General features: G+C 45.2%; 1 protein-coding gene across 1 annotated transcript in view; it reads right to left on the bottom strand.

Moving 5' to 3' along the window:
- Nucleotides 1–23,821, bottom strand: part of GALNT14 (polypeptide N-acetylgalactosaminyltransferase 14) — a 716,679-nt gene that overhangs the window by 178,461 nt on the left and 514,397 nt on the right. The window contains exon 5 of the mRNA XM_077485880.1: nucleotides 11,252–11,317. Within this exon, the coding sequence (XP_077342006.1) occupies nucleotides 11,252–11,317 (66 nt within the window). The remainder of the gene's footprint in view (nucleotides 1–11,251; nucleotides 11,318–23,821) is intronic.

Below are 23,821 nucleotides of genomic sequence, written 5' to 3'. Positions count from 1 at the left end.
CATGGACACATAGGATAACATTGAATGAGTTCAGGTGCAGTTGAAAAAACTGTCCAACTGCATCTGAACGCGCGTTTAACTGCGTCTCGTGTGCATGAGGCTTAAGGCTTCATTCCCAGGTGCAGCCAGGGGGTAGTAAAACCAGGCGGTTGAGAATTGCTTTACTGCCCCCAGACCTTTACACTAACTCCTGCTCATAGCTGTATACATGCCACAGCAAAACGTAAACAGCATATCACTTTTAATGGATGTTGCTTCCACTGGACGTAACTAATGCAGTTCTATGGTTCTGCGCCACAGCCATGTGCAATGCACATGATTTTGTCGTGGTAGTACAGCAGTACTACTCCTTTATATCAGGGTCCCCAGAATTCCCCTCTACATCGGAGTCTCCCCTTTTAATTAGGGTTCCTGAAACTCCCCCCTTACGTCAGGATCCCCAAAGTCATCTGTCACATCAGGGTCCCTAGTCTTTCCCCCTTACATCACAGTTCTCCCCTTTCATTAGGGTCCTCAAAGTCCTCTCCTTACATCATGGTCCCCAGAGTCCCTCCTTTAAGTAGGGTCTCTAAAGTTACCTCTCTTACCTCAGTGACTCCAGATTGCCCCCTTAAATCAAGGATACCAGATTCTCCCCTCCTTAAATCAGGGTCCCCAGAGTTATCCTTTCACATCAGGTTCCCCAGAGATCCCCCTTAGTTCAGGGTCCCCAGAGACCCCCCTTAGATTGGGGTTTATAGAGTTTCCCCTTAGATCAGGATTACCAGACTCTCCGCTACTTAAATCAGAGACCCCAGAGATACCCTCTCACATCAAGGTCCCCAGAGTTACCCCCTCACATCAAGGTTCTCAGAGATCCCCCTTAGATCAGGGTCCCCAGAGATCCCCCTTACTTCAGGGTTTATAGAGCTCCCCCTTAGATCAGGGTTCCCAGAACTCCCCCTTAGATCAGGCTTACCAGATTCTCCCCTTCGTAAATAAGGGTTACTAGAGCTCCCCCTTAGATCAGGCTTACCAGAGTCTCCCCTCCTTAAATAAGGGTCCCCATGGTCACCCTCTAACATCAGGGTTACCAGATACCTCTCTTGTTAAAACAGGGTACCCAGAGGTACCTCTCACATCAGGGTCCCCAGAGATCCCCCTTAGATCAGGGTCCCCAGAGATCCCCCTTAGATCGGGATTTATAGAGTTTCCCCTTATATCAGGGTTACCAGATTCTCCGCTACTTAAATCAGAGTCCCCAGAGTTACCCTCTCACATCAAGGTCCCAAAGTTACCCCCTCACATCAAGGTCCTCAGAGATCCTCAGAGATCCCCCTTACATCAGGGTTTATAGAGCTCCCCCTTAGATCAGGCTTACCAGATTCTCCCCTCCTTAAATAAGGGTCCCCATGATCACCCTCTAACATCAGGGTTACCAGATTCCTCTCTTGTTAAAACAGAGTACCCAGAGATCCCCCTTAAATCAGGGTCCCAAGAGATCCACCTTAGATCAGGGTCCCCAGATAACCCCCTTATATCGGGGGCCCCAGGGCTCCCTCTTAGATTAGGGTCCATTTTGCCTTGTGATGCAGTGGGACTGTGCTGGAATACTCGCAAAATGCAGTCCCACCGCATCTAGTGTGAACCTAGCCTAAGGCTCACCTTTTGTTTGGATGCACACGTAATGTAATTAGCTGATTCATTCAGAAAGGTCATTTGGGCTTTAATGCCATCCAAAATTCAGGATCAACTCCAGAGACTAGTTCCGAAGGTTGTCACCATCAGGGAACCCATCACGAGAGATGTCCTGAAGCTTTTACATGTGGTACTCCATACACTAGCAGTGATACTGGAACTAATTATCTGAGTTTCCATTCATTCCTACGGGGAAACTCGCTTTGATATACAAGTGTTTTGGATTACAAGCATTCTTCTGGATTGAATTATACTCTTAATCCAAGGTACTACTGTAGACAGAATGTGGCTGCAAAGGGGCCGCAGGAGGTAAGCAGCAATGAAAAAAATGTGACGTTTATTTTCATGGCAATTTTCTTATAACGCAGAGCAAATCAAATGTCATTCAGTTAGGCGTGTTCATCTTTTTTTATTTTCTTGTACCTTACATTGTTGCTGAATTTTTGTTGCTAAACTGAGCATCAAGCACCCCCCCTGTGATGCATTTTCTTCCCCCCCCCAAACAAAGGCGACGCTGCTTGAGACTAGACCGATAAAGTACAAACAACTGTCACTTGTGTTTACATGCATAATTATTACTTTCCAGCCTGTTGGAAGAATTGAATTCAAGCCGTCTAAATTGTTTTTACTGTGGGCTAGATCATCCGGCGACAGCTTTGATCTTGTCTCTACATGAATCATCAGCCTGCGTTTCTTCCTTGCCATGACAGATACGCATGAAATCCGCTGCAGACATTCACTCATTTCGCATTACGGGGTAAAGCAGGCCGACGTAATGTCACACACTAACAGGAAATCCGGCACTGCTCTATTACCGCCAATCCGCCTTGTTAGCGCTGTTTTTTCCGAAACAGAAGGAAATTGATTTTATATCAGGGGCCCAGAAATTGATGGATGATCCAAAACCTCTAAGAGGAATAAAGCGTTGTATTTTACAGCGGGTGCTTTAGCCTCGCCGCATAATGGAATGAGAGATATACAGTGCAAATTACATTTTATACACTGCTAAATTCCCCATACTTCATTTCCACCAGTAAGCCCTAACAGGAAGATAAAAGATATAAGTGGTCTTCATTCATTTCAGGGGACGGGAATGTGGCTTCTTCCTGTTCTTGAGTGGAGGAGCAAAAGCAACGTGAAAATGACCACAAAATAATATTAAAAAAAGAGCACTATATACAGTACAGGGTGGTTACAATTAAATGGGAATTCAAAGTTTTTTTTTTCAGGAGTGCTGTTTATAAATGACACTTCACCGTGATCAGAGTTGTCATTGGACAACCCCGTTCACAGTCACGATGTACAGAGCCAATCAGAGTTGGTCTGTACCTTGTAATCACTGTGAAACAATCACTTGCCATTATCAGTGTAACCACTAGTAGTGTTTACAAATGTTTAGTCCATTCACCTTCTCTGTGAAAAGGCTAAACATCAGGAAGGAAGAACAGCAGATTGAAGGTATACAGTAGAGCTGAACGATTCTGGATAAAATGAGAATCACTATTTTTTTGCTTACAATAAAGATCATGATTCTCGGGGTAACATCATCTTTCACATTACACAAAAAAAAAGGGGTAACTTTACTGTTTAATTTTTTTTAAATTCCTTAAAGTGTATTTTTCCCCATGAAATTGCATTTGAAAGGCCACTGCGCAAATACAGTGTGGCATAAAATTTTGCAATGACTGCCATTTTATTCTCTAGGGTTTCTGCTAAAAAATATATATAATGCTTGGGGGTTATAAGTAATTTTCTAGCAAAAAATACTGATTTTAACTTCAACAACAAATGTCAGAAAAAGGCTTAGTCTTTAAGTGGTTAAACTGGCCTCATTTCCAGACCGAAGTTCATCCCTTTGTTTTAAAAGAACCAAATGATACAATGTTTATAGTTATCTCTAAGCAATTTTGTCCGAGGCTCCTTTTTTTATTCTTTTTTTTTTGACAGCTTAAGATCGTGAAGGGGGTTGAATGGAGATTTTTTAACGATTAAGGGTCCTTTCACACGGGGCGGATCAGTGCTGATCCCCCCCGTGGATATCCGCTTGCTCAGCGGGGATCGCCGGAGCGATCTCCGCTGATTAGGGAGATGACAGGTCTGTCTCTGCACACAGGGACGGACCTGTAACAGTGCCGCTCTCCCCTATGGGAGATCGGGTGACGACGGACCGCAGTGTCTGTCGTCACCCGATCCGATCTGATGATGGATGGAAAAATAGCTTTTTCCTCCGTCACACTTTTTCGGATCGGAGCGGGTCGGATGTCAGCAGACATGTCACCGCTGACATCTGACGTTCCATAGAGCTCTATGGAGTATCCGTTCAGGTCCGCCTGAAAAACTGACAGGCGGGCCTGAACGGATCGGTAGTGTGAAAGGGGCCTAATCGTGCATCTCTAGTATACAGTAGGTGGGGAATCTTAAAGGGCCACTGACCACCAATGATGATGGGATCATTTTTTTAAAGAGAAGCAGTGTTTAAAGTTTCACTGACCATTAGTGCTTGGGTTTTGTGGGGTGGGGGGATTAAAGTGCCACTGAACCCCAATGATTGAAAAGGTAAACAAATAAAAGTTAAATATAAACAAACTATTATGTTTTTGATCTTTTTTTTTTTTTACTTTGAATAGAAACAAATAAACCTGTGGTTAATCACTTTCAGACCGGACCATTTTGCTGGCTTAAGACCAGACCACTTTTTGTGATTCGGCACTGCGTCGCTTTAACTGACAATTGCGCGGTCATGCGACATGGCTCCCAAACAAAATTGACGTCCTTTTTTTCCCACAAATAGAGCTTTCTTTTGGTGGTATTTGATCACCTCTGCAGTTTTTATTTTTTGCGCTATAAACAAAAATAAAGCGACAATTAAAAAAAAAGCATTATTTTTTACCTTTTGTTATAATAAATATCCCCCCAAAATATATAAAAAAAACAGTTTTTTCCCTCAGTTTAGGCCGATACGTATTCTTCTACATATTTTTGGTAAAAAAATCGCAATAATCGATTATTGATTGGTTTGCGCAAAAGTTATAGCGTTTACAAAATAGGGGATAGTTTTATGCCATTTTTATTGATAATAATTTTTTTTACTAATAATGGCAGTGATCAGCGATTTTTACTGTGGCTGCAACATTATGGCGGACACATGGGACATTTTTGACACGTTTTTGGGACTATTGTCATTTTTTACAGCAATCAAATGCACTGATTCCTGTGTTAATGACACTGACAGTGAAGGGGTTAACCAGGGGGTGGCAGTGTAGGGGTTAAGTGTTCCTAGGGGCATGTTACTAACTGTGGGGGGGCTGGGCTTTGTGTTAGTGAACACTGATCTCTGCTCCAATCACATGGAGCAAAGATCAGTGTCACTTGTTGCTAGGCAGAACGGGGAGATGCTGTTTACAACGGCATCTCCCCGTTCAGCCTCCCCATGAGATTATTGCGGGTATCCCCGCGGTGATCGAGTCCGCACGACCCGCGACCGGACTCACGGGGGTCCCGACCGGCATGCGAGCGCGCCACCGCCGGCACGCACCCGATGGCAGGGCGGCATATAGAAATGTACCTGTACGCCAATATGCCTGCCCGTGCCATTCTGCCGACGTACATTGTCGTTTGCCGGTCGGGAAGTGGTTAATAAATACCACCAAAAGAATGCTCTGTCTCAAAAAAAGATATAAAAATAATATGTGTAAATTGAAAACTGAAACTGAAAAGAAAAGACATGGTCACCCTGCACCCTGCCATTTCAGGGCAAAGGGAGGAAAGAGAGGGTGTGTTTAAAGCAGTAGTGAAGGCTGAAACATACCCTACAAGGCAAAGGTATAATAACGTGAAAAGGATAGGGTGGAGTTGCTGGGTGACAAAAAATTGGCGGATAGAAAGGCACAAAATAAGATTCCATTTATCACCACTTTTTCTGTGCAGCATCGTAGCATTAAGCACCTAATACAAAAGCACTGGCATTTACTAACGAGTGACCCAATTCTCTGTGCCATCCTACTGGAGAAACCACAGGTAGTGTTCAAGGGAGCATCCTCTTTGGGCAATCGTGTTGCACCAAGTGTACACGATCTCCCGAGTACTAATAGGTGTTTTTTTCAGAATCTTAAAGGATACTATAAATGTAAAAACTGCCAAGTTTGTACCCTAAATAGGTGTAAGGACAGGAAGATTACCAATTTCGTTTCGACTAGTACATCAAGGTCTTACGAGGTCGAAGCCTTCATCACCTGTTCATCTGAGGGAGTGGTATATTTGATACAGTGCCCTTGTGGCCTCCAATATGTCGGGAGGACCAAAAGGGCGCTGAAGGTGAGACTTAACGAACACATAGGGAACATATGTTTGTTAAGCATCCAGTGTCACGTCACTTTGACCAAATGCACAATAGGGACCCCTCCAATACTTTATATATGGGCATTGACAAGTATAGGCCCCATTGGAGGGGTGGGTCATTGGTCAGGGAGATTTCAAGACAGGAGATGGTGTGTATATACAAACTTAGAACTTATGTCCCATATGGCCTCAATGTGGATACGGATGTTAACGCATTCATTTTTTCGTTATCTTCCTTCCTTTGGGATAATTGATATAGCTATCTGAGGTATATTTGTATTGTACATTGAAGGCTCTAGAAAGATCTTGGTCTATGATAAATGTATTTATTATATGCTTTTGTGAGCCCTCCCTGACGACCTGTGCTCTGGGCCAATGGTTTTTCTTTTTGGGGGATCATACCTCGTGGGACACTATGGGGACAAAGAGGGATAGTGGGGTTATACCCCTATGGTGTTTTTGAGAGGGGGTTCACTCCTCCATATCAATTTAAAGCTATGGGTGATTGAAGGTGACTATTTAAAATTTGTCAATTTTTCTTTATCTGAGTTAATATATAATCAAGGATTAGTGAATAGAAAGAAGTATATGCCTTTGGACATGATCGAACTAATTAAATTGCGGAAGGTGGAAAGGTTGCTTTGATCCCATTTTTTGGAGTGGGTATATTAAGGAGTTATGTATATGAATTTCCAGCTTAGTTTTGGTCCTGTCTTCACCCTTTAAGGGGATTTATTTTATGTATACATTAATTATGTATACAATTTGGTCCATTTGTTGTTTGAATTTAGAGGGGTGGGATACTGACACTTACTCCTTTTGCGTTTTATTTAGCCGTATTTTAATTTATTTTTGTCTGTTTATCATGGGCTGCCCCATATGGGATGTGGACAAGGGAATCTTTGTGTTGATTGGGTGCATTGGGAAGGTGCATCTATGGATGGGAGTGAGGCCCGGATAGAATGTTAGTTCATGTGGGTCGGGTGCGGGGGACCGGGAATTAGCGGAGTGCGCCGCATGTTATTGGTCCTTTGTAGTGTTGTTAGTAAAGCGGAAGTTATTACGGGCCGGATGGAACGGACCGGAAGTTTAGATAATGCGGTGGGCCGGAAGTTGAGCGCAGTACGCTGCGTGTTGTTGGCTCTCCGAGGCACTGTTGTCAACAGTGGAAGTGACGTGGACCGGATGTGACAAACTGGAAGTGGGGCAAAGTGTGCTGCGTTCCATTGAATGTTATCAAGAGATGGGGTAATCCCTGTATTGGATGAAAACTAGACTTGGCCACTACGAAGGTTTATATTGGCCCACTATTTGGATTGGATGGAGGAGTGAACTTGGGAGGCTTCTAGTGAAAAGGAGGATCTGTGTATATGTTTACTAATGAAAACGAGGCCTGGTTTTGGCGGGAATAGCCGAGTGCCCAGAGCGAGGCTTGGAGGGGTAGTGGCATTATAAAAGGAGGTGATGTAGCGTGCCGCTCGTGCCCCTGGATGACGCAATTTTGTTGCGAAACGCTTATGGCTGAGCGATGCGCCAACGTTACCTCGTGTTCGGTGTTCAGGAAGGACGGGTTTGTCCGTGTGCGTTCGGCCGGGGCAACAGACTTAAGGCTCAGAAATTCCATTCACATTAGCCTTCCAAACGTATGAGAGGTATTCTGTGAAGATGTATCCAGCCTTTTGTACATGAAAACGGTGGTGCAAAGCGATTAATAAGGATTCCTTTGGAGTGGGGGACGATTACATACCTATATGCTCATTGTGACCCTCTGTAGTGGGGGGTCATGAATTTCTGGTAAGAAGTGAATTCAGATATATGGTGGTGGATTGAACACTGTTCATCTATGGAGGATTTCCTTTAATCTATTACAGCAGGACTGTTTCTCTGTTCATCAATTTCAATTTTTTATGGAGACTTTTTTGTGTTTCACGGGGTGTTTTAGCAATTGAATTAACTAAATCACGTTATTTGCATTATTCATCACTGAGGTTGTGTTCTGCCCACCTGAGGGTAGGACAGAAAGAATATTACACCATTTGTTTATGTATTTTGGTTTATATTTTCCCCATTGGTTGGGGGTATAATAGAATTGTGTTTATTGTCACATTATCTATATTTACACAGTAGGCTTTTGCCTCATTATACAGTGCACTCAGCGCAGCTTATTTTCTTTTTTTCAAAGGTATAATGTGCTAGTATGCATCACATTATGAAAGACTTACTTATGAAAGACCTACATACTTACTTACGCATCACATTATGAAAGACTTACCTTGAGGAGGCGAGCCCTCCAGCGGCATGCTGTCACTGCTGTCACAGATGCTTAAATCCTCACACTGCCTTCCTTCAGGGTTCACAGGCTGCAATGGCTGAGCCGTGATGACATCACTCCCACGCACGCATAGCACAGGGCTCTGAAGGAACGACGCGGGTATACTGTTCCTTCAGAAATCATGCGCCAGTGATGTCACTGGCTGCTGCTCCCCAGAATATCTCCTATATGGTGCACGTTTAGGAGATATTCATTCTACCTACAGATAGGCTTTATTATAAGCCAACTTGTAGGTTAAAATAACATAGAGCATTTACTACCACTTTAAAGCTAACCTGCCACACCTCCACTCCTTATACTTGGCTGCCTCTAGTGGGCAGTGATTATACTGAGAGAGGTAGATTTAGTGACATAGGGGACAATACCCACCGTTAGTTCACATGTCGGAGACTCTGTCTCACGTCATCCCAGGCCAGTTGAATGCTGGGGACAGACTAGAGAGCATTGGACAGAACAGGACAGTGTCAGGACAAGGTCATCTAGTGCCCAGGGCGAACATACCAAACTGTGCCTCCCCTTCAAGATGTATGAGCTTTATATGTCAGCAAAAAATCTCTCTATACAAACACTGAGCACTAATCTGCATGCTTACCCCCTAAGCATAAATTCCCCCTCCTCCCAGTACATTTCTGCCCTCCTGCTGAAATCTTCCATCTCACCACTAATTTTTGCCCTCCTCATCCCTTAAATTCCCCTAGCTCAGCCCCCCCCCCCCACCACCCAAAAAAATTCTCCCCACCTAGCACAAATCCCCCCTAAAATTTTCCCTAGTACACATCTTCTCCCCACCACTTCAAATCCCCGCTCCCTGGACAAATTCACCCAATTCCACCCCATAGCACAAATCTTCTTCGCCATCCTCCTCCCAACACAAATTCCCCTAAATCACCACTTATACCCCCCCCCCCCCCCACTTCCCCTCCAAGAACAATACTTATCCCCTGCAGCCCCCCAAATTCCCCCTTCCAACAAAAATACCCTCCCCCTCATCTCCTTGTGCTGTCCCACCACCTCACATGATACCACAGTGCCCAGGGCAGCCATCCCTCCTGCCCACCCCTTGTCCCGGCCCTGAAACAGGAGCAGGATAAGCAAGGGCTAAAGACCTCCCAGGCTGGCTGAATCCCACATTTAGATTATATGCACATATGCATTAAATATCTGGTTAATTTCAAAAATGAAGTTCAGCTTTAATTAATATTTATTAATAATTATTTACTTATTAGACACTCTTATCAAGTGTTAACCTTTTCAAATCAATTTTTCTTTATATTTATATATTGCACAGGATGCCAAGAATTGGCCCTGGAAAGTAGAGAAGTGACGCTATTGTTTGGGTTATGGATCACAAAAGAAACAGTTTTTGAGTACTTACTAACCCGTGCCGGGTCCCAGGGTGATCTGTTAAAGAGGGAAAACTGATTTGAAGTTTTCCCAGGATTATTAAATCCTGATATGAATCCATCCCAGAATCCAGAGGCTTTGAGAGGAAAGAGCAGCCTCGAACCCTGATAATAGGTACCGTGGACCTGAAAGGGTTAACCCATCTGCAAGAGAGGTCTGAAAACAGCAGGAAGCAGCCAACAGGTGTCCATAAGGGCTTGTGTGGAACAGGACACAGATGTGAAAGAGCTGTGGGCTGTTTGGCTGCTGAGACCTTTTCTGAACCCCTGGAGCAGGTGGTGACTTTAAACCCTGTTGTGGGACACTTTTTTTTAAAGACATGACTGGTTAGTGATTCAGATCCCCAAAAATCACAATATGTATTTGGTAGCAGCCATAGAAGGTGAGAATTGCAGCAAAACGTTTTTTGTTTTGTTTTAATATTTTTAAATTTTATCTTTTAATTGGCTATTCATTTTTACTGAAGTTTTGGTTTAATAAAACTGTATTACACTTTAGTTTAAAGTCATTTTATAGCTGTTCCAAACACTTTCTGCCAGGATAAAAATTCTTCTGGGCTTATCAACGGCTCCAGAACAATTTTCCCACATTCATCGGATCTCCTTTCTTTCATATAGTTACATAGTAGGTGAGGTTGAAAAAAGACACAAGTCCAACCTATGTGTGTGATTATATGTCAGTATTACATTGTATATCCCTATATGTTGTGGTCATTCGGGTATTTATCGAATAGTTTCTTGAAACTGTCAATGCCCCCCCACTGAGACCCCCGCCTGTGGAAGGGAATTCCACATCCTTGCCGCTCTTACAGTAAAGAACCCTCTACATAGTTTAAGGTTAAACCTCTTTTCTTCTAATTTTAATGAGTGGCCACGAGTCTTGTTAAACTACCTTTTGCGAAAAAGTTTTATCCCTATTGTAGGGTCACCAGTATGGTATTTGTATATTGAAATCCTATCCTCTCTCAAGCGTCTCTTCTCCAGAGAGAATAAGTTCAGTGTTCACAACCTTTCCTCATAACTAATATCCTCCAGACCTTTTATTAGCTTTTTTGCCCTTCTTTGTACTCGCTCCATTTCCAGTATACCCTTCCCGAGGACCGGTGCCCAGAACTGGACAGCATACTCCAGGTGTGGCCGGACCAGAGTCTTGTAGAGCGGGAGAATTATCGTTTTATCTCTGGAGTTAATACCCTTTTTAATGCATGCCAATATTCTCTTTGCTTTGTCAGCAGCAGCTTGGCATTGCATGCCATTGCTGAGCCTATCATCTACTAGGACCCCCAGGTCGTTTTCCATCCAAGATTCCCCCAGAGGTTTTCCCCCCAGTGAGTAGATTGCATTCCTATTTTTGCCACCCAAATGCATTATTTTACATTTTTCTACATTGAACCTCATTTGCCATGTAGTTGCCCACCCCATTCATTTGTTCAGATCTTTTTGCAAGGTTTCCACATCCTGCGGGTAATGCCATGAAATGTTTTTGGTGATTAGCCCATACCTTCCCTCTGGTCGTTGCGTAAGCACTTCACTTTGGGTAACTTGCAGAGAAGTCGGCAGTCATCGGCTGTCAAGACAGAAATAGACAGAAATAGGTGAACTAGTGAAGGAATTTGGGGTAATCTTCATTTTCAAACACTGTAATCATCTGCTTTCTCTTCTCATTCCCTTAGAATTTTTCAATTCATTTTGTATGTTAATGTTTTTTGCTGCTGCAATACAAAAGTGCAAGATTTCAAAATAAATGCCTTCACTGTCTTTGTAAATACAGAGGGTGGGGGGTTTGGTGTTGGGAGGGGGTTAAATTGTTTCATCTTGAAAAAGAAAATAACTTTTTTTAATGACAAAATCATCAAGGAACCTGTGTTTGTCTTAAAAAGAAACATATGTACTACTTTATTTTAAAGTGGTTAGAAAGACTCAAGGTTTTTTATCTTCATGCATTCTGGTTCTGTGCAGCAGCCCCCCTAATACTTACCTAAACTTGATTATCCTCCAGCGCTGTGCAGGGGGGCCTAGGCTCCCCAGGGACTCCCCCCCCCCATTGGCTGAGACATCAGCAGGAGCCACTGGCTCCCACTGCTGTCAATCATAGCCAGTGAGCCAATGAGGATGGAGAGGGGCAAACCTGGTGTGTGAACTGACATGCAGAGCAGCGGGTCAGGAGCAAGCCTGCTGCCTGGGTACCCCCATAGCAAGCTGCTCGCTCTGGGGGCAGGAGGGAGGGGCCAGGAGCTCCGGCAGGGGACTTGAGAAGAGGAGGATCCGGGCTGCTCTGTACAAAACCACTGCACAGAGCAGGTAACATGCTTGTTATTTTAATGTAAAAAAAAGCGTTAATATCACTTTAAGTATAGACAGGTCCATAGTGAAAATATAAAAATTGATCTGCTCTGTAAGGTTACAAAAGCTGATGTAGCCTAGCTCTGAGGAAAGGGGTGCGCCCCCGAAACGTGTTGGCTGTACCGCGTGTTCTGTGCATGTCCATGCATTGTTTTTATGGCCTTTTGTCAGTTGCGTTTTGTGAGTAACCACTTTTAAATAAAACATTTTTATTATTAAATTATCTTGGTAATGCACTAGGTGTGCGTGCCTTCCATTTCTATTTTTCTTACAAAAGCTGATGTGTTTAACAATAAGCTAATGTACTGCTGTAACAAGTATTTCTTCTTCAGTTCATTGCTAGTTTAGGATCATAACAACATTATATGTCTTCCTAAGAATTTGGGTGACAGTAATAAAGCCTGGTACACACATGCTGATTATCAGGTGGTATTGACTGGTTCAACAGAAACCGGCTGACATTCGGGCTGTGTGTACACCAGCCTTGCCTGCTGGAAAACCAGCATCTGATAGGCAACCGACTGGTGCTGGCAGCCAATGGCCAAATCAGTGTTTTCTGGTGGGAGGGCAGTCTCCCATCAGAGCACAATGGCTCAATGGCTGTACTAACATTGTCAAGTTAGTACAGCGAGCTCCTCGGTCCTCAGCCAGTGGGCTGAATGAAAATAAAATGGATAGTATGTACCTGGCTTAAGAGTATCCATCTGTAGGATGAGCGAAGTCATTTCAGAACCATGGAGAGTGTATAGGGACGGTTCATTTATTCATATATGGGAAAATTCTACTACCGTTGTAGGAAGGAGCTCAACTCGTAAGGGTGTGCTGCACATTGCAGTAAAGAGGATCTTTAGCCTGTTCCAAAAAAATAAAGATCACCAGCTACAAATCGCCTTGGCAATCCAACTAAAGTGGGAGTGGATACTTACCAAAACAAGGTAAAACCCCACCACCACAGGGAAAAAAAAATAAAAAAGGGCCAAAAGTGTGTGTGTGGGGTGGGTACGGAACATGAACAACTCAGCTCAATCAGCTTAGAGAAACCCGATAAGCCAATCCATTAATTAAATCCATATTATATCAATTATTTAAAGTTTAAACGCAAAATATTTTTATTAAATTTTTTTAATTAAAAACCCTGTTTTTTGCTGTGTGTGTCCTCTGGGGAATGTTTCTTTTCACTTCCTGTCCAAGTGATACAACAGGAAGTAAGAGGAGATCTCTCCAAAGCGAGAGAACATTTTCTCTTTGACTGCAGTCACCATAACAGGTTTCCTCGATTAACCCTTACCTCTTGTTCCTGTGACAAATCAATAATTGTGGATTTCCCATCACTTTCTGTACTGTGACAATGATCACCAAGACAACATAGAAAGTGAATCACTCCAGCAGGGGCACAGACTGGAAAATTGTCAAGAAATACATGTATTTTTTTTAAGTTAGAGCTAAATACACAGTTAAAATGCATCTATGCAGGGCTGGTGCTACCACTAGGCAAACTAGGCGGCCGCCTAGGGTGCCCTTCTGCCTAGAGCGCCCTGCCCTACTCTGTTCTCTCTGCAGCAAGCAATTAAGTCTCAGCATCAGCAGGCAGCTGCCTCTCTTTTCGCACATAGTGTCAGAGGCGCTGTGGAGTACTATGTCTATGTCCCAACTCCCAAATGAATAGAAACAAGCAAACATTCATTGATGGGCGCTGGTAGGCTACATTTGATGGAAACTGGTAAGGCTACATTTGATGGGCGTTGGTGAGGCTGCATTGATGGGTGTTAGTGAGGCTGCATTAATGAGTGCTGGTGAGGCTGCATTGATGGGCGCAGGTAGGCTGCATTGATGGGCACCAGTGAGGCTGCATTTGATGGGCGTTGGTGAGGCTGCATTTGATGGGTGCTGGTGAGGCTGCATTTGATGGGTGCTGGTGCGGCTACATTTGATGGGCACTTCATTAAAAAGGTGGGGTATACATGGGCAGGGGGGAGGAGGTGGAGTCAGGGGTGGAGCCAAGGGGGTGGCAAAATTAGGGTTCGCCTAGGGTGTCAAAAATCCTTGCACCAGCCCTGCATCTATGGGAACTGCTTCTCCTGCCAAATGAGGTGTACTTCTGCACAGTGATGAACCAGGCACCCCTAGCAGACAGCACAGACAGAACCAACCTTGACTTCCACTGCAGCAACATCACGGCTTAGTCAGGACCACACCAACCTGCTAATAACAGGGCACACTGAGTCATGTCCCTGGTCACTCTGCTCTATCCTCCTCGTGGCACTCTTCACGGTTACTGTATGCACACTGCAGAACATCTGAGATTGTCCCTTCTACTCTCAGAGGAGCACTATGCTGTAGAGAAGTATCCAATGCACTCTTTGTGGAAGCAGTAGTCTCTCTGCAACACTCTACCATACCCCCTGCTGAGTCACAGCTAGAGCCTAGCAATTAGCAAAATGTATTGTTCCTTGCTGAGCGGTGAGCTCTAGCTGTCACTTAGTCGGGGGCATAGGCGTGCGCAGGGGGTGTGCCAGGCACACTCTAATCACCAAAGCCCCCCAACGGGGCTCCTAAAATTTTTTTACAAAAATAAATAAAAGAAGTGAAAATAAAAAACTACTGACGCCATCCACTGCCCTACTGACAAGTCCACTGCTCTACTAACATCGTCTATGTTTTAATACATTTGGGGTGCATACCCTGATGAAATATATTGCGCACACCTATGGTTGGGTGTGTAGAGAGGCAGCTGCTTCCATGGTCCTTCTCACTGGTGTGACATGCAGGGCACATGATTTTCTACTCTCACTTGGGCTGCTTTGCTAACGAAATAATAAGACACTTGGAACCTACTGATTCCCTGCACACTGAATTTATATGAAGCATTTCCCCTAAAACCCTCATTGGGCATTAAGGGCATTTCCCACACGTAGTCTGATGACCACAATGTTCAGCAGCTATTTAGTAAGCTTCAGTGGATAATTACTAAGCATTTAGTAAGCATCAGTCTCCCCGAGTTTGCTAAATGACTGCTGAAGCTGACTAAATGTTTGTCACGGCCAGCGCTTCCATTATCATTTGTATTCAACACTCTCACACTGGAACTAAAGGGTGCTTAGAGGGCTTCAAGAAAGCTGCTTGACTCTTTTCTAAGTGATGGTTTAATGGTGATAAGCTGCTTGATTTACCCCAGTCTGGATTGGGATCGGGACAATCAATGGTAAGCATATGTTTACAAAGGATCCCTGATCTGATGGGCAAACCATTCAAGGACCCAGCAAAGAGGCCTAGCTAGCCATTTCATACAGATACAGATTTCTGTGGACTAAGTCAAAGTATACCATGCAAAGGATGCCATGGTGCCACATTGATTGGTGGGCAAGGAGAAAGATAGGTGATCTTAAAGGTCATGGCTTACCGTGACACATACCTTCACATCATCCCCTTCCGTTGCAGCTTTCTTTATCTGTTAGCATAACATCTTAGCCCTTGTACACATGGTCGGACATTCCGATGGAAAATGTCTGATCGGACCGTGTTGTCAGATAATCCGACCGTGTGTGGGCTCCATCGGACTGTTTCCGTCGGAATATCTGACCGACAAAGTTTTAGAGCTGGGCTATAAAATTTTCCGACAACATAATCCGATGTGACTTTGTCTGATCGTTTGTAGAGAATTCCGATCAAAGTGCCACGCGTGCTCAGATCAAATTCCTAGACCAAAGCTATTGGCTACTAGCCTGAACGTAGTCCCGTCGTAACTAAATTACGTCATCACGTTACGAACGATCAGATTTTCCGACAACTTTGTCTGACCGTGTGTATGCAACACCAGTTTCGGACAAAATCCGTCAGAAAAAATCCTTCGGACAAAATCCAATGGATTTTGTTGTCGGAATGTCCGACCGTGTGTACAAGGGCTTAGAGCTGCAAAAGAAAAATGTGCCCCTACAAGATGTTATGATTACAGGTCTGAATGTGGAGCAGGTAGCAATATATTGCCCAGCCTGTGTCACTGACTATGGGTCCCTCTCCAAGCCAAGTCCCAATTTAGAAGTATTTCCAATCAGAGCTACCAGCCCAACATATCTTTTTTTTCAAATGTTTTATTTAGTTTAGAATAAAAGACAAGACCCAGAGGGCCAAGGTAAGAGAGTAATACAGCAGCCCAACATATCTAATCAGTAATAACCTAGTGGGCAAATGGTCCCTTGCCACCCAGCCCTGTTTTTTTTTTCCTTGCATGTCCCCCTCAGATCTACAGCGACTGCACTTCCAAGTGCACTTTCAGTGCAATTTCAAATGCACTTTGCACTTGTAGTGCAAAGTAGTTTTGCCTTTCGTAAATAACCCCCTATGTCACTTACAGCCACGGAAGTCCCGGAAGGCCAGAAAGAGCCTGGAATCATCCCTATAAGGCAGGGAAGAGGACAAAGAAAGAGGGCATCGGGAGGAGTCTGTTATGGCCTGTGGCCTGGTCGGGAACCTGGAGACTGTGAGTACTGCAGGAACCAGATAAAGTCCCTGAAATGTCGGCTGCCCCTGTGTCATTAGCCATCCTAGTCCAAAAGGAGCCAGTGTTAGAGGAGGTGCACCCCCAGGTGAGCTGGACAGGGAATGCAAGGAAAGGGCCATTGATTGGGGTTCTCTCAGATTGCTGAATTTGAATCCCTGGAGAGACTGGCGGAGTGGTCATCCCCTAGTGATAGTTTAGTGAAGGAATGAGAGATAGGAGGTTCCCAAGTCCTGCAAGTCCAATCTGAGAGTGGAGATGGGCCAGAGTTAGTGGTGGGACCTGAAGAAGCCGCAAGAGCCCTTGTCAGCCACAGACAGCTCTTTTTACACAGACCCTACATATTGTCAGTGAGTTGTGAGGTCCCAAGGTGCCTGTGTCCTGCCGGGAAAAGGAAGAACTAAGGAGCTGCCCAGGTTTTCCCCATTCCATTGGGAGTTACAGAGAAAGGTTGCTCTGGAGTGGGGTCTGGATTACCCATATGTCCTTCCCCAGATTATAGGATGTTGTTGAGAACTCCCGGGGAGAGTGGGAGAATGACATGCTCTGGGACTACTTGCACATCTCCAAGCCCTTTTGGGTGCCAGAGAGCGAGACCTGGACCTGTTTTGAGGACATTTAGCAATGGCAGTTGGGGAGAGCAATCTACAGAGATCGGGTGCTTATTGTGAATACAGGATAGCCTGCGAAGAGCCACTCGGCCTCCACTCAGGAGGAGGGGGGGATAGGAGGAGACTGCCTGACAGTCATTTTTATGCGTGAGCAGACTGTAAGGGACTACAGTTTGCATAAATGTTAAACATGACCATGAACATGATGCATTTTCCAGAACCGGTCAACCACCATAAGGATAATTGTGTTGCCCTGGGAGTTGGGTAACTCCACAATGAAATTCATAGACAGGTGGGTCCAGGGCCTTTCTCCATTGAGTATGGGTTGTAGGAGGCCTACTGGAAGGTGTTGTGCAGTCTTACTCTGAGCACACACAGAACAAGCAGTTATGAAGGCGGTTACATTAGCACATAGACTAGGCCACCAGAATTGTTGGGAAATGGAGTTGATTCTTTAAAGTCTTGGGAGAATGGTAAGTCTGGAGCACAGCAGTACAGATACTCTCAGGGACAAAGCAGCGGTCACAAGGTTTCTCAGGAGGAGCATGGACCTAAGCAGCAAGAATTCTGTCACCCAAAGGAGAAGTGGGACTGGTGTGGACCGTAGCTAGAATACAATCAGGAGGAATCACAGGAACCGGAACCGACTCCATTTTGAAGTGGAGGAAAATTGTTGTGAGAAAGCGTCAGCCCTTATATTCTTAGTACCAGGTAAGAACGAGACAATGTAATTGAAACTTGACGAGAAAAGAGTACATCGCGCCCTTCTGGGAGAGAAGCATTTAGCCTCAGACAAGAATGTGAGATTCTTATGGTCAGAAAGAATGAGAACTAGCACAGTGGTACCTTCAAGGAGATGTCTCCATTCTTTCAGAGCTAAAATGATTGCTAACAGCTCTCTGTCACCAATCTCGTAATTGCACTCCGCAGGTGACAATTTCTTGGAAAAGCTGCTACAAGGATACATAGTGCTCTCAGAAGTAGACAGAAGGGCGTCAACTCCAGTCTCAGAAGCATCAACCTCAGGGATAAAAGGTAACGTAGGATCAGGATGTGCTATCACAGGGGCAGAAACAAATGCAGGCTTGAGACTGTCAAAGGCCTTAATGGACTCCGGAGACCAACTCTGTGGGTTATCGTCCTTTCTAGTCATATCAGTCAGGGGCTTGACTGAATAACGAATAATAGTTAGCAAAGCCAAGAACTTGCTGCAGAGGATGTAAACCCACAAGTCGGGGACACTGTAGGACCGCTGAAAGTTTCTCTGTGTCCATCAAAAAAACAGTAGTTTGCTCTTTATTAGTTTCTAAAGCACACGACAGACATCTGTGTGATGGTTCTCCAGGGGCTTGGAAAATATGGGGATATCGTTGAGATAAAACCACCTTACATAGCTGCACAAATCTCGAAAAACATAGTTAAAGCGGAGGTCCACCCTAAAATGGACCTCCGCTCATCGGAATCCCCCCCCCCTCCGGCGCCACAATCGGCACCTTTCAGGGGGGAGGGGCGTGCAGTTACCTGGATAATCCAGGTAACTGCACCCACTTCCGGGCTAGCTCTCTGCGGAAAGGGGCGTACGTTACGCCCCTTTCCGCAAGCGCCCGCCCCCTTCAGCAAGTGCCCCGCTGCCTGCTGGGAAACACACAGCTCCCAGAGGCAGCGGGGACCGTCCGGATTGCGCCGCGCGGCTCGCGCATGCGCAGTAGGGAACCGGGAAATGAAGCCGAAAGGCTCCATTTCCTGATTCCCATACCCAAGATGGCGGCAGCACGAGCGAGCGATCGGCTTCGGGTGCCGACATCGCGGGCGCGCTGGACAGGTAAGTGTCACTATTTAAAAGTCAGCAGCTGCAGTATTTGTAGCTGCTGGCTTTTAAAAAAAAAAAAAACGCGGAGTCCCGGTGGACTCCCGCTTTAATAGATTCCTGGAAAACTGCCGGGGCATTACAAAGGCCAAAAGGCATTATGAGGTACTCATAATGGCCTGTTCTGGTATTAAATGCAGTTTTCCACTCGCAGCCCTTCTTAATCCTCACAAGATTGTATGCCCCTTTCAAAAGAAGCTTCGTAAAAAAACGCTCCCTTGAAAAACTCTGTAATCAATGTAATCAGATAGGCATTCTTAATCATGAAATTGATACCCCTATAATCAATACAAGGTCTCAGTTCACCACTCTTCTTCTTCACAAAGAAGAAACAGCACCAGCAGGAGATGAGGATTTGTGGATGAAACCTCGAGAAGGTGCGTCTGCAACATACTCCTCCATGGCCTTATCCTCCAAGACCGACAAAAGGTAAATCCGGCTATATGGGGGTATGGCACCAGGTTGAAGGTCAATTGTGCAATCATATGACCGATGTGGAGGCAAACTACCGGTTTGACCTTTGCTAAAATCGCAGTACTCCTCTGGCAGGGAGGAGAGTGAAGAGGTGCACAGGACCTTGGCTACTTTCAGGAAGCATGTCTTACTGCATTGTTGCGACCAGGAGAGAACCTTAGCATGGAGCCAATCAAAAGAGGGGTTGTGCCTCTGTAACCAAGGATAACCAATAACAAGTGGAAACTTAGGTGAGGAAATAACTTGTAATGTAATTATCTCATGATGAAGAGCCCCTACGGCCATGGACAACAGAACGGTCTCATGAGTCACATTGGCAGGCTGTAGAGGTCTCCCGCCAAGAGCCTCAAAGGCAAGTGGAGTATCACGCAGCTGCAGAGAACTTGAGTGCTTCGATAAAAAGGCAGCATCAATGAGCAGGCCTGAAGCCCCAGAGTCGATTAGAGCCCCTATCTCGATGGACGACTCAGTCCAACAAAGGGTAACCGAAGGGAAACCAAAGGGAAACCGAAACCAGGGGCTTATTCTTCTGGATAAACTGGGGATGAAACAATGCCACCTAAGGTCTGTCCGTGACAGGACCTTGAGGTTCGGGCGTTCCCTGGACAGGTAGGACAAGACTTCAAAAAGTGACCTTCCTGGCCACAATAAAGACACAATCTCTCCCTCCTCCTAAGGGTTCTCTCATCTGCAGAGAGACGCATGAAGCCCAAGTGCATGGGTTCACCTTCACTGACCTACTCGGTACCAGGAGGCATGGGAGGTGAGGGAGGCAAGGGTGGGACTGCAAATCTTGGAGACAAATGTACAGGAGGTTTCCGCAAGCGCTCTCTCTGAGTCTGGAGTCAATGAGGATGGCAAACGTGATCAACTTCTCCAGCTCAGTGGGTATATCTCGGGCTGCTATCTCATCCTTGATGGTATCCGAGAGACCATGAGAAAAAGCAGCCACGAGGGCCTCATTGTTCCAAGCAACCTCTGCTGCCAGAGTACAGAATTCAATGGTGTAATCTGCAACAGTTCTTGTACTCTGCTTGATGGAAATGAAGCACTTGGAAGCAGAAGTGGATCATGTGGGAACGTCAAATACCCTTTTAAAAGGAGCCACAAACTCAGGGTAACTCAAGACAACAGGTTTTTCCATGTAACATAGAGGGTTTGTCCAGGCCAAGGCTCTCTCAGAAAGCAAAGATATCACAGAGCCTACTTTTCTTCTGTCTATGGGAAACGCCTGGGGCAGCATCTCAAAGTATATCTCAACCTGCTTGAGAAACCCTCTGCATTGGACTGGATTGCCCCCAAATTGCTGGGAAAGCAGAGCGGAACCAGACATACCTCTTTTAGAGGTAATACTCAAGGCATGTGCCTGCACAGAGACTGGAGCCGCAGCAGGGATGGCCTGAAACACAGGTTGTACCAGAGAATAGGGATGAGCCGAACACCCCCGGTTCGGTTCGCAGCAGAACATGCAAAAAATGTGTTCGCACACGCAAACACAGTTAAAGTCTATGGGACACGAACATGAAAAATCAAAAGTGCTAATTTTAAAGGCTTATATACAAGTTATTGCCATAAAAAGTGTTTGGAGACCTGGGTCCTGCCTCAGGGGACATATATCAATGCAAAAAAAATTCTCTGTATTCTCTGAACAGAAGCATATATACTATACGACCTGCCCTATATACTCTGCAGAAAATTGGGCCTTAGGTGTTGGTGGTACCAGAACACTGTAACCCCTCACAGATACTCTTGTTGGGTGCAGGAATGGGCCCTGCTGTGAAATATTAGATCTAAAATTGTAATTACAATACAGTGCAGCCGTAGTGCAGTTGCTACTACTTTTCTGGTGGTGTACACAGTACACAATACAATGTTGTGTGGTGTTGCAAAACAAAATATACATCATGTCTGGAAGGCCACGTGACATCAGAGGGAGGCGGGGTTGCCCGTTTACGTGACCAAGTGGCCCCACCCTCAGCTATAGCTGTCTTCAGAAGAAGCGTCACTCGGCGGGAGCCTCCCGCGGAGGCGAAGCTGTTGCGGCTTTTTTTTTTTTCCGCTGTTGTCAAACCCAATGACGCAGGCGGCGGGGGGAGGGGCTGATCCTACATTTGGCATCTATGGACGCTGAATGCTGGACTTGGGAGCGTGCCTGCAAGGTAACCCCACAGGAGAACATTTCTCCTAGGTGGTTAAACCCCTGCCACGCCACCTTAAAGGAGAATTATACAAAAAAAAAAAAAAAAAGAGTTAAACCCACAAATGCTTTTTTTTTTACCACTACTATTCCTTTATACTGGCTTCTGAAATTTACAAATGCAGCATATTCGAAACTGGATGAAAGGTTTAACATTGGGAACCACTTTTTGAAATATAAAAAGTGCATTTAATATACAACTATATAGATCAGACCAATATGAGGACAAATAAGGAGGAAAGAGGGACAGAGCGACTTTATCCACAGAGTTCCCATTTTAAATCTGAACTCGCAGAGTTCCCATTAACTGTAAGGGGGAACTCTGGGGACTCTAACATAAGGTATGCTTTGGGAACCCTAATTAAAGGAGGGACACTGAGAACCCCAATATACGGAGAGAACTCTAATGTAAGGGGGAACACTGTGGCCTCTGGTGTAAAGGGGAACTCTGATGTAATGGGTGCTCTAAAAACCCTGATTTACCTTACTGTACTTACTCAGAGGCAGGAGAGAGAAAGGGGGAGACTTCAGTCAAAGAAAGGGATGGATGGTGAGCTCACTCACCCCTTGCCAATCAGCACCTCTCATCCAGATGTATCTGAGGCTGCTGGACTTCAAACTTACAGCCCACACTTTCCTTTACTGAGGCACAGAGCTGGGGTTTGGAGTGTGGGCAGACACAGAGGGGTAGGGGTGGGAAGAAGAGGTACAGATTGAGCCCTCTCTCCCATCTGTCTGTATTTGGGGGGAGGGGTTGTTAGTGCTGGCTTTGGGCAGCATAAAAGAGTGTAACAGACACTCTTGGCTTAGACAACTGCAGCCAGCATCCCTGCTAGGAAGCCATAGTCTGGTCTGAATAATATGTCTGGGTTTCAGGCAGTCTGAAACTTAGACGCATGATTTCAAACCAGAACTGTCTGGATGAATCCTGGACAGGTGGCAACCCTAGGGATGAGTCATAAGAGGGCCAATGAGAGATGCAGGGGCTGCAGAGCTAGGGTTGCCACCTTTTCTTCAAGCCAAACCCGAACACTTTATGGGTATTCTTTTTTTTTTTTGTAGAATAAACTATACATATATTTTGCTATTAAATAACATTTCTAATCATATGAAGTTACATCAGAGTCCACAGAGTTCCCCCTTTTATATCTGAACTTGTAGAGTTTACTTTCACTGAAAGGGGGGACTCTGCAGACTCTGATGTAAGGGCTAACTCTGGGGAATATGACATAAGGGATCCTCTGGGAACCCTGATTTAAGGGGGGACACTGAGAACTCTGATGTATGGAGCAGACTCTGATTGAAGGGGGAACACTGTGGCCTCAGGTGTAAAAGGGAGCTCTGATATAAGGGGTGCTCTGAGAACCCCGATTTACCTTAGTGTACCCACTCAGAGGCAGGAGATAGAAGGAGGAGACTTCAGTCACAGACGGGGATGGATGGTGAGCTCACTCACCCCTTGGCAATCAGCACCTCTCATCCAGGTGTATCTGAGGCTGCTGAACTTCAAATTTCCAACCCACACTTTCCTTTTCTGAGGAGTGTGGGCAGACCCAGAGGGGTAGAGCCGGGAGGAAGAGGTGCAGATCAAGCCCTCTCTCCTCTCCCATCTATATGTGGGGGGATTGTTAGTTCTGGCTTTGCGCAGCATGAAAGAGAGTGTAATAGACACTCTCAGCTTAGACAACTGCAGCCAGCAACCCTGCTGGGAAGCCATAGTCCAGTCTAAATAATGTGTCCGGGTTTCAGGCAGTCTGAAACCTGGACACATGATTCCAAACCCGAACTGTCCGGGTGAATCCTGGACAGGTGGCAACCCTATGCAGAGCTGGAGGCATGCCTCTGTGTTTGTGTAGATCCAGGAAGTGACCAGGCAGCAGCTTCAGCTGCCCACGTTAATATGGCTGCAGCCAGACTCAGTGGAGGGAGATTTCTGCAGCATATTTGGCAAGTACAGAATCACAGTATATATAAAATAATATGCAAAGTGATTGGAGGGAAGCTTCAGAACGGTAAAGATGTTTTTATTATGTCAATTATGTGAGCGGACTGCAGTTCCTGCTTTCACACTGTGCGAAAAAATC

The sequence above is a fragment of the Lithobates pipiens genome, unplaced genomic scaffold, assembly GCF_037356315.1.
Source record: "Lithobates pipiens isolate NorthernLeopardFrog02 unplaced genomic scaffold, aLitPip1_a1.2 Scaffold_18, whole genome shotgun sequence".
Lineage (NCBI taxonomy): Eukaryota > Metazoa > Chordata > Amphibia > Anura > Ranidae > Lithobates > Lithobates pipiens.
The sequence above is the reverse complement of the archived record's forward strand: the minus strand, read 5'-3'. Positions and strand labels throughout refer to the sequence as shown.